This window comes from Spea bombifrons, chromosome 1 (assembly GCF_027358695.1).
Source record: "Spea bombifrons isolate aSpeBom1 chromosome 1, aSpeBom1.2.pri, whole genome shotgun sequence".
Classification (NCBI taxonomy): Eukaryota; Metazoa; Chordata; class Amphibia; order Anura; family Pelobatidae; genus Spea; species Spea bombifrons.
Window position 1 is genome coordinate 11,644,360 of NC_071087.1, and position 16,924 is coordinate 11,661,283.

At 39.1% G+C, this 16,924-nt stretch overlaps 2 protein-coding genes across 2 annotated transcripts in view; one reads left to right on the forward strand and one right to left on the reverse strand.

The window, feature by feature from the left end:
- The window catches only part of POLN (DNA polymerase nu), a 38,861-nt gene extending 31,490 nt beyond the window's left edge, over nt 1–7,371 (reverse strand). Inside the window, exons 1-7 of the mRNA XM_053457802.1 lie at nt 7,251–7,371; nt 6,420–6,492; nt 5,917–6,098; nt 5,197–5,237; nt 2,234–2,653; nt 776–954; nt 397–524 (exon numbers count right to left, since the gene is read on the reverse strand). Coding sequence (XP_053313777.1) covers nt 397–524; nt 776–954; nt 2,234–2,653; nt 5,197–5,237; nt 5,917–6,098; nt 6,420–6,492; nt 7,251–7,371 — 1,144 coding nt within the window. The remainder of the gene's footprint in view (nt 1–396; nt 525–775; nt 955–2,233; nt 2,654–5,196; nt 5,238–5,916; nt 6,099–6,419; nt 6,493–7,250) is intronic.
- Nucleotides 7,372–8,505: 1,134 nt separating this feature from the next.
- HAUS3 (HAUS augmin like complex subunit 3) lies at nt 8,506–15,025 on the forward strand. Its single transcript, XM_053458195.1, has 6 exons — nt 8,506–8,579; nt 8,893–8,966; nt 9,767–10,688; nt 11,413–11,855; nt 13,155–13,380; nt 14,791–15,025. Exons 3-6 carry the CDS (start codon nt 9,786–9,788, stop codon nt 15,013–15,015), a joined length of 1,797 nt encoding a protein of 598 aa, XP_053314170.1. The 5' UTR covers nt 8,506–8,579; nt 8,893–8,966; nt 9,767–9,785; the 3' UTR covers nt 15,016–15,025.
- Nucleotides 15,026–16,924: the final 1,899 nt, after the last annotated feature.

The window sequence follows — 16,924 nt, forward strand, 5'->3', positions numbered from 1 at the left end:
CCCAGACAGACACACAGATACCCAGACAGACACACAGATACCCAAGCACACATTCTCAGGCACACATTAACATGCATACCCAGGCAGGCGCAAACTAACATGCAGACCCCCATGCATGCAAACAGAAGCGGGATTCTTGCACAAGGAGGATGCATTCCTGTGGGCACAGAAGGAGGAGTAGCGAGACTGCAATGGATGGGTGTGAGGATGGTGGCACTGCGGTTCTTAGGGTTTTATAAACACTGTATGCACAAGAGCAGGTAGGAAAGGGGTGACTTCACTGTATTCTTGTAGATGCCTGCTGAGACGCCATACATACAACTGCCATTAAAAAACTGCAGGGATTTGGCACAAAATAGGTTTACTAGTTATTGTAAAAATGATTTACTTGTTTACCTCTTTTCCAGCTAATATTCCTCTCACAAAGGACTGTTCGCAGAAAGTCTTTGGCATTAAAACAAATCACAGGTTTGCTGCTTTGTAAGATGGACAGGAGCAATTTTCTAAAAAACAGGTTTACAAACCTGAAATATTACATCTTGAATAATACATATAACGTGTATATATATATATATATATTCCTTTGACATCTCTTGCTGCAGCTATATTGTATCACTTAATTGCTTTTATACCACTATGCCCCATAGTAATATACTGTAAAAATGTACACACTTGCATGGCAATTTCCAATTATGCTGATATGATATGTACCATAACCCAAAATAATGTTGGAATTAATTTTATCGTACAGTAACCAATTACAACATGAATTCACCTGTAAAATTTGTGCTGAGCTTCATCCTTTTTCCAAAACAGATTCTCACCTGTAGCCATGTATACGTATTTCTCTTCTTCAACATTTTCAAATTTTTCGTTATTATTTGAATTAAAACGTGAAAGCTTGCCTTGTCTTTTAATCATCAGAATGATTCCTTTAACTGGCAAAGTTACATCCTGAGTAGAAAGAAAAAAAGAATTTACAAATAGGAGTGAAGCATCAACCTCCCTTCCCTTCTACATCCCTCACCGACATGCCTCACGTAGAAGGGACGTTTTGAATTATTCAGTGGTGTTACTTTCTAAAAAGGTGTTTCACTGGGTTACACTAATTTGTCCAAGCTCTTTTGAAAAAGCACAAAGAAACTGGCATTGTAGACGCAGTGGTCGGCCAAGTGTAGAAAGACACATCATGCTTACTTCCCTTCACAATCGGAAGATGTCCAGCGGTGCCATGAGCTGAGCATTGGCAGAAAACAGTGGGGGTCCTGGTGCACCTATCTACTGTCCGGAGAAGTCTGGTCAGAAGTGGTCTTCATGTACAACTTACGGCCAAAATGCCATTCTTTCCAACTGGAAACAAGACCAAGTGACTCAACTATTCACGGAAACACAGGAACTGGGGGGCCAGAAAAATGGCAGCAAGTGCTCTGGACTCACGAGTCAGAAATATTTCACTGTTGAAGAAGGCAGTTTGTTTGCCGAATGGGCTGGAGAGCAGTAAAAGAATGAGTGTTTGCCGGCAACATTGAAGTTGGGGACTTGGTCATAATTAATGGTCTCCTTAATGCTGAGATACTTATCCGTCATGCAATAATATCAAGGAGGCATCTGATTGGCCCCAAATGTATTCTGCAGCATGACAATGACCCCAAACATACAGCCAAGATTATGAAGAACTACCTTCAGCATAAGAAAGAACGAGGAGTCCTGGAAGTGACGGTGTGGCCTCCGCAGATCTCAACATTGAGTCTGTCTGAGGTTACATGAAGAGAGAGAAAGCAATGAGGCACCTAAATCCACAGAAAAACTGTGTTGAGTTCTCCAAGATGTTTGGAACAACCTACCTGCCGTTGTGCAAGTCAACCTAGAAGAATTGATGCTGGGTTAAAGGCAAAGGGCGGTCACAAAAAATATCGATTTGATTTTGATTCTTTATGATAAAATTAAACTATTTACATCCATATTTTTGAGAGCATTTTTACTTTACTTTTTTCCTCACCTGCCAATTCTGTCCATTAAAATACTTTCAAATGGATCAGAAATACAGAACAGACGTCGTAAATGACTATTGTAGCTGGAAACTGCTCAAATTTATAACATAAACAGCCTGGCATTGACCAATATAATATATCTGCTAATTTTATAAGTATATATAATTATAATTAGCATATCTGCAAGTATGAAAAACAGTGGACGGCATCTTTTTATTGATATCAGCACAAGAAATACTAACCTTGCTGGCACTGAGCTGTGTTGACCCATCTTGAAATACAATTGTTAATATAAAAGCAGAGGCCTGTTTGAAGTCCTCTAGTACTTTGCCTTGTTGCTCTTCATCTACAGACCCGATGTTGTGTATTTCTGGATCAGCGTTTCCAACAATTTCATCGCGAAAGTTACTTTCCGGAAAGCAACTTTTTGGCTTTTGTGGAGCGGGATGCCGCTTTTGTACGTGGTTGTATCCCTTTTCAGAATTATCTGAAGAAAAACAAGCATGTTCCTGGAATTCTCTGGCTGAAATTTTAATGGCTGAACTGATACCAACCACAGGGGTCACTTCTTTTTCCCATGCCCTTTTTTCTGTTAAGGTGAATTCTTTGGGTGCCAAAATATTTGAGGTGATCTTTTTCCCCAGCAATGTATCGATACCCTCCTATAAAAGACACGCATTTATTAATGATATACTAGTAATACTCTGGCGGAACACAATTATGTTGACGTCAATAGAAATAATTATTTTTATGATGCCAGCCTTAGGGCTAGAGCCTAAATGGCACGCTTTTGGCTTTGTTCACTCTTTTGTCTTGACATTTGTACTTTTTTCCTTTTATTTCAACACTTTTAGAGCACATTCACTAACGTCAAAGAGCCACATTGGAGCTGGATACCCAAAGGGGCTTCTCTCGAAGACTTCAGTGGTTCCCTTCTTTGGAGGGGAGCCAAGAAGATTCGTGGCCGGGGACGGAAGGAAAGAGCTGTGTGTTTAGGGTGTACGTGCCCCCGGAAGATAAGGATTAAGGGTCCGGTGATCAATTGTGGCCCTTAAAGGATTATTTTTTGGCACTGCATCTCAGGCTTACAAAACAGAGTAAGAAAGCTGGATAAACATAACATCAGCAAAGTGCTAGCTTTTCTATTCATAGTATATTTTTTCTTATGACAAATAACCCAAAAACAAAAAGATAATTCCTACTGCAAATAAAACAAAATAGGAAAGTATACAATATTTGTATGCCAGTTAGTATGGTGGCTGCCGGCTCTTTTCTTTTACCCTCTAGCCAGGATCCATCGGTACCAAATTGAATGGATAAGGACCAGGCATTGCTTCCTAGACCTAAGATCATGAACAGTCATAATTTAGTACAGATGGCCCTTTAAAAATGTTATGTTAAATAGTAGTATTGTATAGTAAAGAATGCTGTGCTCATAGACCTGGTTTATAAACAGATGCGTCAGCCCCGGGCAAGGAGATAATTAAAAGCCAGGCTGGTGGTTGAAACATTTTAAAAAAAGTAAATATTTCTAAACCAGAACAAATCCAAAATCTTTCATTCTAGGCACGCATCTCATTATCAAGTGTTTGTAAATTATATTTGTGTAATCTCTTAATATTTTATTCATGATAGAACCGTAGGTTCCAAGGGGGTCCAATAAAGCATAGGTGAGAAGCATATTTATATTTCAAAATAATGGCAGGACGATATGCCAGAGTGTAAAACTTTTGTCATGGTTTCAGACATAGCCTGAGTTAGCTTTGTATGATGTGGAAGAGCCTATCTCCATACGGATATTCACATTGGGAGAGTTCAGACGGTCTACTAAAACAGTAAACATGTTGCAGAATACATATTAACAGAAAAGACTAAGATCTCAATATGTACGGCTTGGAGGAAAGAAGAGAAAGGGGGAGATGTGATAGAAACATTTAAATACTTAAAGGGATTTAGTACAGGAGGAAAGAGAAATTACATCATCTAAAACTAGAGGCTTAGGTGTAATGTAAGAAGAAAAATGTAAAAATGCATCAGATAGGCATAAAGTGGCCCTCAATCTAACGCATGATCAAGGACTTTACATCAGGAAAAATGGGCAGACTAAAAGGGCTGAACGGTTCTTATCTGCCATAAAATTCTTTGTTCTATCAGTATTACTCTTGCGAGAGTATGGAATATCTCTCTAGCAGATGGGGTACAGGTCAATACAGTAAGGGAATGCAGTGAGGCGTGAGACAGATATAATGCTATTGGGTGCAATCAAATCCACATTTCTGCTGAGTGACAAGCTTTGGATAGTTCCTAAGAGGTCATTTGGTTCACTTCAGCAGGAATTGCCTTTTAAAAATACCTAAAAGAAAATCTACATGATCAACTCTATCCACGCTGTATAGCCTGACAGACTTAAAATGAATGTAACAGCCGACTATGGTCCAGGAAATTTATTTAAGCAAAATATCAAACTAGGCAGCTGATGAAAGGTTAACTGCATCGTTTTTTTACTGACACTAAATGTTAACTACGGCTTCTGCTTCTTTTTTTCAGAAATAAAACTATAACTTGCAGATTTACAAAGCTGTAACAAATTATGTTGTAGTGTTTCAGAAACCTCTTTCGTCCTAAGCAAATATTGCAATGATTGTGAGTTTGGAAGAGTAGGGCTCTCTTCTCCTTCTCTAACGATATGTCATATATATATATTGATTTTATTGTTAATTTGCTATTTTTTGTTATTATAATAGTGCAACTGATTCTGTCTATAAAAAAATGCAGTGTAATAACTACCTCGAAACCAGGGGGGATTGGGCAATGCTGGAAGAGGAACAATCACCTTTATTTATTAATCTTGTAACCATGTGCTCAAAAAAAGTCCCATTAAGTTTTTGTGACACTTCTGTAAGCCAGCGCTTGTATTTAGCAGCATATTCATCAGAATAATGATTTTATAACATAAGTCAGGAGGACACCAGACTGAAACAGCTCGGCACCACAGGAGCCGCCATCTGTTCTGTAATACTGAAGCAACATCATCTCTGTAGGTAAAGTGTCTTTATTCCACTGCTATTCATGTAAGAGTATAAGGTAAGGGTGTTTTTATTATTTAAATGTTTAACTTTTATTGTGAGAGTGTTAATATATGCTAATATATTCCAGAACTACATGTAATACCAAGCTGTTTCTTTAGTGTGAAATTGTAACTTGCCTTGTTTTTTGAGGTGTCTGCACACGGATCTGTCACTGTGTCTGGAAAAAACATGAGAATATTAATAATATCATAACCGTTAAATATCCAAATCATTTCCCCTGCTCATTGAATGGCCAGCAATCTCCTTCACATCCTTACAAAGTCCACATTCATATTTTTTTTTATCTTTCCCTTTCAGTTCATAAACCACTTTAATATTTTATTAATATTATATTAACAAAGTAAAATGCATAATTGTATCCTCTATCAGCATGTGAATAGTAAGGTGCTGAGACGCTGGCAACATGTAAGACCATTAGGGAGCAGGAGAACAAACCAGCCCATGGACCACAAGGGATGAGCCGTCTCCTGAGCCTGCAATGGGAGGGGGTCTTAAATGTACATGTGTGTATGTGTGTATGTGTGTGTGTGTGTGATGCATGGAGTGAGTTTGTGTATGTGAGTACATGTATAAGTGTCAGTAGTGTGCGTGTATATAGAAATCTGTGCATGTTTGAGATAGTAGAAATAACTGGAGTGTATTATATGCAAGCACTTCTTTTCCCTACAAAAGTTAGTGTAACGTTACACCTGTGTGTTAACCAAACATTTCACGGTGTACACAACCTAGACGTACAATGCACAAGAACTCTGGTGGTGTGAGGCTTATAATATTACTGATAACCCAGCATGTATAAAACTGCATATAATGAGGACTGTTCAATAAAGTCTTTTTACCCAATATTGCGTTTTTTGTCTGTTGAACATTGGTACATGTTGATTTCCCTGGCAACACATCACTCAGCACTTGCTCTCGTGAAGAGGATCGCATCTTGTTCTCCCTCAAAATATTTACATTTGTGCCATCTAACGAGTCTCTGTATTCCTCCTCTTGAAAATGATTTTGATGATGAATATCTCTACGAGAAATGTGTGAAAATAAAAGCTTCCGCCAGCAGAAAGAAAAATAAGGATTAGAAGAGCTTCTACGCCGACTAATCCAAGACACTCCGTAGGAAATATGATGAAAAGACACCACAAATGTCAGCTTTTTATATGATTATTTCACAGAGATAATGCAAAAACCATAAGTGTGCAATTTTAAATCTTCATCTGTGTAATATAACCTCTATCATATATTTTGTATATACTATATAATACTCCAATAATAGCATTGGAAACTACATTTCAACATTCTGCATACCAAGTTTTCATTCAAAGGTTGTTTTACACGTCCTTACTTTCTTTTCACATCAGGATGATAATCTTCCTGGATCACGCTTCCCTGAAACTTGTCTCCAGTGTGGGTTCCTTCTAGAAGGAAGCATACATATTTCCAATGCAATAAGAATCAGTTCCACCAAATCCTGGCTGTCCCCTGATGTTGTGCAGGTCTCTCTTTCCCTCTGCCGTGTAACTAAACAATGAGAGATGTCAGTAATGCCCTGTGAGGGTGAAATACGGTATAATACAATTGCCCTGGAACCTTTATCCCTGCATGAGTGTGTCTTAAAGGAACCATCAATGTGATGCGGCTGTGTAGAAAATCAGCATAAAGTACCCATCTGTAAATTATTCAAGGCTTTCAGAACAATATATACCAGTAATTACAACCTTGCTAGTAAATAGTAAACTCGTCGCTTTAATTAGGAACCTTGGAAGACCTGTCATTTTATTTATTCTTTTTCAGTTTCTATGGCGGTAAATGATCGGTGTCTGCTTTCATATGACAAGGATTTCCTGGAAGGATTTCTGGGAAGGGTCTAGGCATCCAGCAGTACTAGGAATGACGTATCTAATGCTACATTTAGTTCCGAGTGTTACATTTAGCAAGGTATGCGGAACAGAATGAAACATCACTAGCTGCACAACGTTGCTTTAGGATGTTTTAGAATCCAGAACTTGTTCTTTTAGCACATCCCATGATGCCGGATGCCTTGGGTGGCATTGATTAATTTTTACACACTTTTTTTATGTTAGGGTACCAAGTGAAATCACAGGCATGGGTTTTATGCGCCGTATAATACTGTGTAATTAAATAAAAGTGTTAGATCATAAAATAAAATTCATACTCTCCGCGGCTTCACACGCAGCTGGATTCTGAGACTTCAGAGCCGCCATAATTCTTCTAGCGGTAAGTGATAAAGGTCTCTCACAATCGTAAAATCCAAACTCTGGTCTGTATTTCTCCATTGTTTCACCTTAACGGGAAAAAAAACACTACTATCGCCCATGTATAAATTGATATAGGTTTAGAATTAATGGTTTAAAATAATATATTACAACTAACAACTAAGTTCAGAATTCATCAGCGGTGCAAATTCTAATACTTTCTATGGAATAACGCTGCGTTCTGTGTACTTTTGCAGGCATTCTGCTTTTTAAGTAGGTTCCCTATAGAAAGCAGGGTACTGTATACATGGTGAAAATAACCATTTGCTAGGAGCCTAAAGCCGTGATCAGAAATAATGCAGCAAATGACATTATACGATGCGAGCGCATGGAAAGCACAAGGAGTAATCACTGTGTTGTGAATCTAATATATCTAATAAAATATATATAATATAAATATCTAATATATATCCTGTTACTGTGCCTGGTTATCTGGTCACCATCAATTATGGGTGAAGATGGTGGAAGGTGTTTACAGTTAACATTTCATATAACAATATCAATTTTTATATATATATTTATAGAACATGTATTTATGTGTAAACAACTATTTATATACACACATCTGTAATTCATATATTATAACTATTTATCAAGGTTGCACCAAATACCGATTTTATTAACACCCACAGGAGAAACGGTGGTAATACGGTTTCTGACGCAAATTTGCCGGACAAGCCGGTTAAATCATGACAGGCGGAAGCATACATATGCTGAGGTAACTGGCTGGAAACATTTCTGTTTATAAAGCAGATCCATCCGCCGGTTGGAACTAATGACGTTACGGGTGATGCGGTCCTGTCATGTTTGAAAAAACAAGTACCCCTAGTGCATTAACTCTTACATTGCCGGCGATAAGTGGTGTTTTAGAACTATAGGAATACAAAAAAATAAATATTTTAAAAGTGTGTGATTATACTGCATGTCTGCTGCTCAAATAATATATAACTCCTGAAATATTTTTGTTTATCCGAAATTGCGATATTATTCGGTAGTATGAGGCGTCAAATGCTTTTACACCCTAGAAAGAAATTTCTAATGAAATCTATACTCCAGGAGGAAAGGAACATCCCATCCCCGTGTTGCGTCCGTCAGATACTTTTTGACCCGCTCGGTTCCCTGTACTTTTATTTCCGAGTCACGTGGCGGAAGTTGTAGTGCTGTCAGAGCAGCGGGAAAACCCAAAACAAATTGTTGCGGAATAACGGCGTCCCGTTGTCGGGGAGCAGGTACGTTCGTACAATCGTAATGGGGAGAACCAGGAAGAGCGGGCTTTACGTCATCACGGTGAATTCGTAGTCATTCATTTGACTATACGGTTTTAAAGGGGGGGGGTAACTGTCACGGAATTCTGTGTAAACAATAACTTGAGCATATGGGAAAATATTAATAGTATTATTTTTTATCTTAATAAAAGTGTTAGTAAACAGGCATGTAGAGAGGTTTGGCTTCAAAATTTGACGGTTTTGTCCAACCCTGACTTCAACAAAATTGTATAGAATAATGATCTAATTGACTGTAATTCTGCTTTGTTTTAGGCAGGCCCAGAACATTTCAGGAATATGAAGAATCATACATTCTAGCGTCACCATTGAAGTTTTTGAAGGAAAAAGTTGGTATGGATGGCTTTCTATTTGTTTTGGTTGTAGTCTCCCAAGCTATTATTTGTATCATCGAATCCAGTTTTGGGTTAGATGCAAGTGTTCAACCAAAAAATGTCTAAACGTTCTATACACGGCTCAAGCTCAACAAAGTTGTGTAGAAGGTCGGAGCCGGACATCTTGGAGCGAGCTTGAAGTTTTTTAGAACCCGGGATGAGGTACATTCATAGACACCACTTTAAAAGGGCACAAGGGGTTAGTCGCCATGGCTACCTGGGGATTTATCAAGTCCTTCATTATACATCAACTTAGCCTTTGCTACAACCACCTCGCTACCTCTCACCCTTTCTCTGTGCCTTATGTTTGTCCTCACCCCATTCCCTCAAGATTGTAAGCTTCCGAGCCGAGCCCCTCCACTTTATGCATCAGATTGTCTTAGTCTGTCGGTTCTAGTCTTATTGTACTATACTTATATGCACATATATACTTTGGCAGTCCATCACAGCGTGTCCGCTTTATCTGTGACGGTAGCTCAGCCATTGCGTTTCAGACTCTTACTCATCAGGGAGGCATACATATACACGTAATGTTTGCTTGTTATGAGCCTATACTAAACACTGTATTTTTTGTGAAAATAGTGTTTATAGGGGTTTACAAATTCGTTTTTTGTTTCCCTAACCAGCCTGCTTTTCTAATTGTCTGCTAATGATTTCATTAAAAACTTTTCATCAATTTAAGTGTAAAATGTATGCAAAACCAGCCACCTATTGTCTTATATATAGGCTTGGTCGTAATCCTGACTTCTGTCTTTTTAGGTTTTTGAAGCCTGTAATCATGAATGGTGGAGAAAGGTTTGTTCAGACGTTGAGGAAAGCAGGTTATCCCAAAGCTCCGAAATTAGACGGGGAAGACTTTGACTGGCTGTTTGAAACAACTGACGCAAAAACATTTCTGGACTGGTTCTGTGTTAATGTGACAGAGCAGAATGTTTTATCAGAGGAGAAACTGCAAGCGTTTAATGATTTAAAGGAGTCTGGTAAAGCCATTTTGGATGACAAAGCTTTGAACGAGGTATTGAAGACCTGCAAAACGTCCCACTCCGCAGTTACCGCCATGGAACATGTGCCAATGGAAAAACTGGAGCAAGATATCGAAGCTTTAAAGAAGCTCAGAAATCTACACATCCATCGACGCAACAAGCTCCAGATGATGGCTTCTACTAATAGTCACACGATGTTGAAATTCAAATCTCTAGAAGAAGCCGATGCGAAGAAGCTGAAAGAAACGCTAGCTGATTTGAAGATCGCAAATAACAAGTTGAATCATGCGCTCGATAACATTGTGGAAGGCGTTCAAAAGCTGATGTCCTTCTTTACGGTTTCTGAAGCAGGCTGTGAGCTACCTTCACCTGTTTTTGTATCCCAAGTCCTTCTGGAGAAGTATCTGTCCAGCGAAGCCCAGAGCACAGCGGCACTAACATCCTTTACAAAGGAACATTTTTTCGAAGGGTTGTCTAAATTGATTGAAGGCTCTGGTGAGAACTTTATGCTCTTACAACTGGACAGCAAGACAGATTGTAACGAGGAGGAACTTGATAATAAGTGCAAGGAGATGATGAAGCTCCAGTTGGCATATATCTCTGCAAAACACAAGCTAATCCAAGCAAGGGCCAAAAGAGCAAGTTTAAAGGCTGGCCTGCAATGGGCCGAGGATCATGCACCCGCTGCTCAAAGCAAGGTAGTGCTATCGTAATGAATTATCTTTCACATTATCTTTCAGCACATCAAAAAATGCTATACAAAATTGTAATTGTAATAAGCAACCACATAATGAGCCTCTAGTTATTAAATAAAACGCAAAACAATAATTCAGCAAATACCGTTGAAAAAACACCTGTAAATAGGCTGTACCCGTGAGATCGCACTCAGGTTTCGGCATAGGCACCTTTATCAAGGATCTCTTTTACCACCCTCTCAGTAAAGGAAAACTTCCTTAACATTACCTCTAAACTTATGGCAAGATCCAGACTTCTTGTTCTAACATCTCCTCTCCTGTACTAAAGCCTTTTTGGTAGCCCTCTTTTTTTTGTTGAAGTGTACTGTGTAGATTTATGAAAACATTGACTTGTCTCCAATTTAATAATGGTGATTGTTTCTAGTTCTATAGTTTATAAATATTTTCTAGTGACGACTGATAGAAGTAGCTCAATCAGTAGGTGCTGAACGTATTCCTATTGCCTGCCAATATACACAAGACCACTGATATAAACACTTATTTATTGGTGTAGGAACAGGTTTACGGTGATTTAAATATCTATACTAATAGAACATTAGATTAATGTTCTATTATATATAATTTTATTTGCCTTGGGCCGTCCAGTAATAAACGCTTTTCATCGCCTCCATCGTGATTGTGTTACTTCTTTGGGGTTGAATTTCATTTTTGAGCGTTTTTTCTGCAGGTCTCACGAGCAGACATCCTAAAGACCAGAATCTCAAGTTTAAATGATGAGGCAGCTCAAATACAAACTAACATCGATGTTCTTAAGAGAGAGTCTCTTCCAGCCTTGGTGCGGGAAAATGCCCAGCTATTGAACATGCCGATCGTGAAGGGAGACTATGACCTGCAGATTGCCCGTCAGAATCATTATACAAACAAGCAGGACCTGGTGTGCAGCCACTTAATGAAACAAAAAGCTTCCTTTGAACTTCTTCAGCTAGGTTATGAGTTGGAGCTGAGGAAACACCGTGATGTTTACCGGCAGTTAAAGTCAATAATTGAAGAGCTAAGACAAGATTCCAATAAACTGGAGGAGAGAGTGATGATGATGATGGCGGACGCCTGTTTGTTGCCTTCTGATAAACCGAAGAATAACATTGATTCCAGGGACTCTGCTACACACAGGTAAGCCGTGAAACATTTCCTCGGTGTGTAGACGATGAGGTTGTTGGCATTCTGGCTGTAAGTTAGAGCTCAACTCCGATGGGGAATAAGGTTTTCCTGTGTGGATATTTTTTTTTTCCTCCCAGCTCTACTCTAGACACTATTTGGTATATTTCGTATACCATGCAGCTTCCCCAACAAATAATGTATGTAAGAGTACCTTGATTACCTGTAGAAAAAAGTACCTTCCCGTCAAAAGACATTGCCGTGCTCCGTGGTCTCATTTCTGTGCCGCTTTTGAAAGAGCTAACAATTTTAAAAGGGGGGCACTGAACACATGTCCTGAAAGCTGGGAAACAGGGTGAAGATGCAAAGGAGGGGAAAACAAATGAAAGCGGTCAATCTGGCAGCTATGTTGTACGTCCACAAAATGTCTTGGTGTACTGCTGTACTGAATTTGGCAAAATTAACCAAATTATGATTTAAACATTGTTTTATATAGCACCATCAGATTCCACAGCGCCGTACAAAGGTAAGACAGGACATAACAATTAACATATAACACAACAGTATGGCCTATAGAAACAGGTGAGAGCCCAAATGAGCTTACAATCTAGAGACAGTTAGGGTGTATTGTGCCGTTGTTGGGGATGGAGCAGCCACACTAGTAAAAGTATTGCAGGAGAGGGACTAGGAAAGTTGAGCTAAAGAAAAATGGGATGGCGCTAATGTGTAACGTTTTAAGTGTCCTTTAAATAAGTGGGTCTTAAAGGCGTTTAGCCTGTGGAAGGGAATTCCAGAGGATAGGGGCAGCCCTTGAGACACCGCAGCAACACCACCACTTAATCTTAGGAGGCGATCAACTTCTTTTAAAGCAGGTGGCTGGATCCATATTTAATATGACGCACACTGACACCCTGGGAGGGATCAGATGGGGCACCATCTGCAGTTTTTGGTGTTGCTGCCATTGAGCCATTACATCAACACCACTTGGGAAAAGAAAGCATTTTAAACCCGTTTAACCTGATGATGTGCCAAGTGTGTCGTCGCCAAGGAATTAAATGCAGCTCACTTAATCAAGCAGAAACACCCCTATCTACAATATAAGAGCAACTTTGCTCTTGTAAATGTGTTAATTAACCTTTTGTGGAGGAATCTCTTCCATCACACAGAGAACAATGGCTTATGAAGCACTTTGTGTCCTTACAGAGCAAGATTATAAGATGCAATTTCCCTTCATAAACAATTTACTGTGATTTATATATGTTGCCCTATTTTTGTGCCACGGAAACCAGTTACTGCATATTCCTTACATTGCAGGTTATATGAGCTTGTGGATGGAGACCAGACTCAGAAGCTGTTCAGACACTTCAGCGGGTTGGAATCCGTGGCTCGGAAACTAACCCAGGACATCGTTACACTGAAAGACCAGCTGGCTGTCTCGGAGCAGGAACAGGCGCTGCTTCAGTCAAACCTTGAGGCCGATCTAAAGAGCTTCCGTGATATTATGTATCCCGAAGGACAGGACCTCCAGCTAAATACCCCAGTAAGTGAGAAGCATGTCAGCTCTGTAGTCCTAGACTGGAGTGATTGTGAAAGTAAATGAAATGTTTGCATCTTACAATGGCAGACATAAAATCGCATCATAGTGTTTTCTCGTTATTATTGCTTTTGGCGACTGAAAGTAGTTGTAACTCGCCCTACTCGAAGGATTCGAACATTTGCATCCTGTGAAACCAAGCATACGATTCTGGGCAGGGGTAAATGCAGTGAGTTCGGCCAGGTTATGGAAGACATAACTTTTCTTCAGCTTTATCTGTCTATAAATTGTACACAGCTATACAAAATATATACATTTGGCCTTATTTAAAATCTACACTATATGCCCAGGAGTTATATCTAATTTGCTTGTTATTGGGTAAATATTATAAGTTGCACATGACTTTTTTTATTTAGTTAGCCTGGTGTGGACATTAACTTCAATAGTGGTCCCAGATATCTAAACCACCCCATAAAAGTATGTTACAAAAAAAAAATCCAGGGTACAACGTGATTTTTTTTTTTTATATATATATATAATATATATTATTTTATTAGAAATAATGACCCCAGGGATCTCTATTATCATCAGCTGTAATGGTTCCTCAGAACCGCAATCAGGGAGTTCTCCTACGCTGTGTTCTACAGCCACCAGTGGAGTCCTGTGGGGTTGTGACGGTTCATAGGACTTTAGCGTAACCCCCAGGCATGCTGTGAAATGTTGGGGCAGGAGATCCGGTCAGGTTATCTACAGTCGGTGCCGCATCAAGACGATTTCCTGGTGGTGTCAGTGATGGGGTCGTTGGAAAGAAATGCCCGAGCCTCAGCTTAGCATTTAAATCCCTGTAGAATGTGACTGCGTTTAATTAGACTGCTGTCACATTCGATTTGACAGCTCAGGGCCACAATTTTAGGCCCAGCTGTCAGGAGGCGAGCCCAGGCTCTCATTTGATAGCCTAATCTCCCTTTCACTGCCAGTGATTTAACTCTGCCAGTGCCAAAATGTCCTTGGCCCTCAAAGACCAAGTTTTTCATGCCTTTTCCCCCTACATTACTGTGGATGAGTTAAATAGCCTCACTGCACACTCTGTAAAATATACAATTGGGTATCACAAACGTGCCCATTATATTGCTGTTATTGAAGGCTCTGGCTCTACGTCATTGTTTGAGCTTTTATCTCCGTTTCATTGGGCCGCTTGATATAAATGTGAGAGGACCCTTTGGTGACAGAAGAAAGTACACCTACTCGATGGTACGTGTTTCATGCAGCTAATGAAAAACTACATTTAAATGCTTGTCATTCCTTTCTCTGGCTTGCTATTGTTAAATTCTTTTTTATGTAGTTGTGGCCGGTACGTCACATCCTTGGCTCTGCAGCACTTGCCAAACTTATTTGCCTGTTTGTCATTTTTTGCAGGAGGTGGCAAATCACTTTCACAAGTTGGATACTCAGTTGGAGAAATTAAACCACATCCTACTGGAAGTCCTTGATGATCTCCGAGCAAAGCGAAAGATTTTGGATTGCGATAAACTTCACCAGATTGAGAAACAGCTTTATGTATACTTTTTTCAAAACGAAGGTCATTTAAGGCAAATCGTAGAAAATCTGGAATCCCGGGCAGACATCAGTCCATCTGTATAAAAAAAAATAATTATTGAGATATACTTTAAAAAAAGGAACCTCATTTTTGCCTGTTATAGTTTTTACTAGATTTTTTTTAATATTTACTACAACGCAAAAAGGTTACATTAGGAATCGTTGGGTATTTCCCTGGCATCAATGGATGCATTGTGTCATGAAGAAGTATAGTGTATAGTCATTGCATTCATGTAAAGTGTAACGTGATATTTTTTTTTATTATCATGTAAACTTTAACCTTTATTTTTTCGGTTTTAAATCAGTACATTTTAGTCCGATTTTATCAGTTTTTAATGTGCATTCTCACAGTATTTATATGGAATCTCTGTAAATTGTCATACAGAGACAGGCTGCAGTTTTTATACATACAAATGTTAAAGCGGAAGATTGTTTATACAGGTCAATGAACCTTCTGGATCTAATGTTTGTATTTCAGCAGTTTTTTTAAGTTTTTTTTTTTTCTTTTGGTTTGTTTAAATAATTGAATTAACTCTGAGAGAAGGTTATATTACTTGATGGATATCTTCCTCGTAAATTATATTATGTTATCAGGGTGCAGGTCGTTTTGCTAGAAGTTAATTTTAAATATTCCTGTATAATAACTACTGCTTTGTTGCGATCGCCTTCACATTCTGAAGCCAAACTCTCTCTGGTGTGAGAGGTAGCGATACGAATATCATCTTGAAAGCTGCTCTTAACCCTGCTTGTTTTGACAATTAAAAAAAAAAAAAAAAAAAAAAATGCATCCGTACTCTTTTGCTTATTAGGACAGCACCATTCTATATCCACGATTGTATGCCTGCTACTCACATTTGTCAATCATGATACAGCCCTGTAGGAGGCAGCTGTTGTCTCTTAGCAAATGAAGGTACGAGCTGATGTCCCGGCAAAGGGTCCCCAACCCTGTTTTTTTCTTTCTTTAGCCTTTTCATGCATTTGGCTTGAAGGTTTAAACAGATCTGTCACTGTTCATAAACATTACATTTACAGTTCAGGGCGCTAAGACATTGTTAATGGTGTTTGTTGATGAAGACAACAGCATAGACTCCGTTTTAACTGTACCATGTGAGCAGGCATCTTAAATTACTTGACTGGGACGATCCGTAAAACAATAAGTTAAGGTTCAAGTAACTTAAAATGCCTTTTGATGACCCCTGCCATTCTGGCTCTGTTCGATGAGGGAGGAGAAGAGACTATACTTCATAGTCATATCCAGCTACCATAAATATGAACGTATTTATTACTCGTATCAGATTAAAAATAAATTTTCAAAAATATAGTGCTGTTTTCTCTTTTTAAAGCATTCCTAGTTGTTGCATAATGTTTTCGGACAGCTGCATGTTAGCCATTTGTATGTGTTCTAGCTCTGTTATCTTAGCCAAATCTACTGAACTATCATCCTGACTCCTTACTCTACAGTCTGTCTGAAACAATAGAACGACTAATTGTTATTCACCGAGCCTGACGCTCTGACTAATGAAAGTTTATGGAGGAATAAGCTACGCTAGCATTGCCTTACTGCTTGAGCAGGCATAGTCACCCCACTTATTGACAACTGTGACCTCCAGATCTGGGGATAAAGGGAGTTTATTGGGACAAAAGAAGGTCGTTTTTGTTCTGATAGAAGCCTGCCACCTAGCAACAGCTAGTAGGAGATGGCAAGGCTCCCGTGGACAAACATTTGTCTGCAGCGAAACCGGGACGCAAGCCTGTATTATGTGATGCAGCTCACCCTGAGCATACGCACACCCTGCTCCTACCAAATTTTTCTTCAGCGCTGCTGGATTGAGGGCAATATTCTATTGCTGCCCCTGACTAGTTTTTTTTTTTTTTTTACCAAAGAGTCATAAAATTCACATGAAAGGAGCGGATTTACCTCACAGTATGGTGGCTCCAAAGAAAAGGAAGAGGG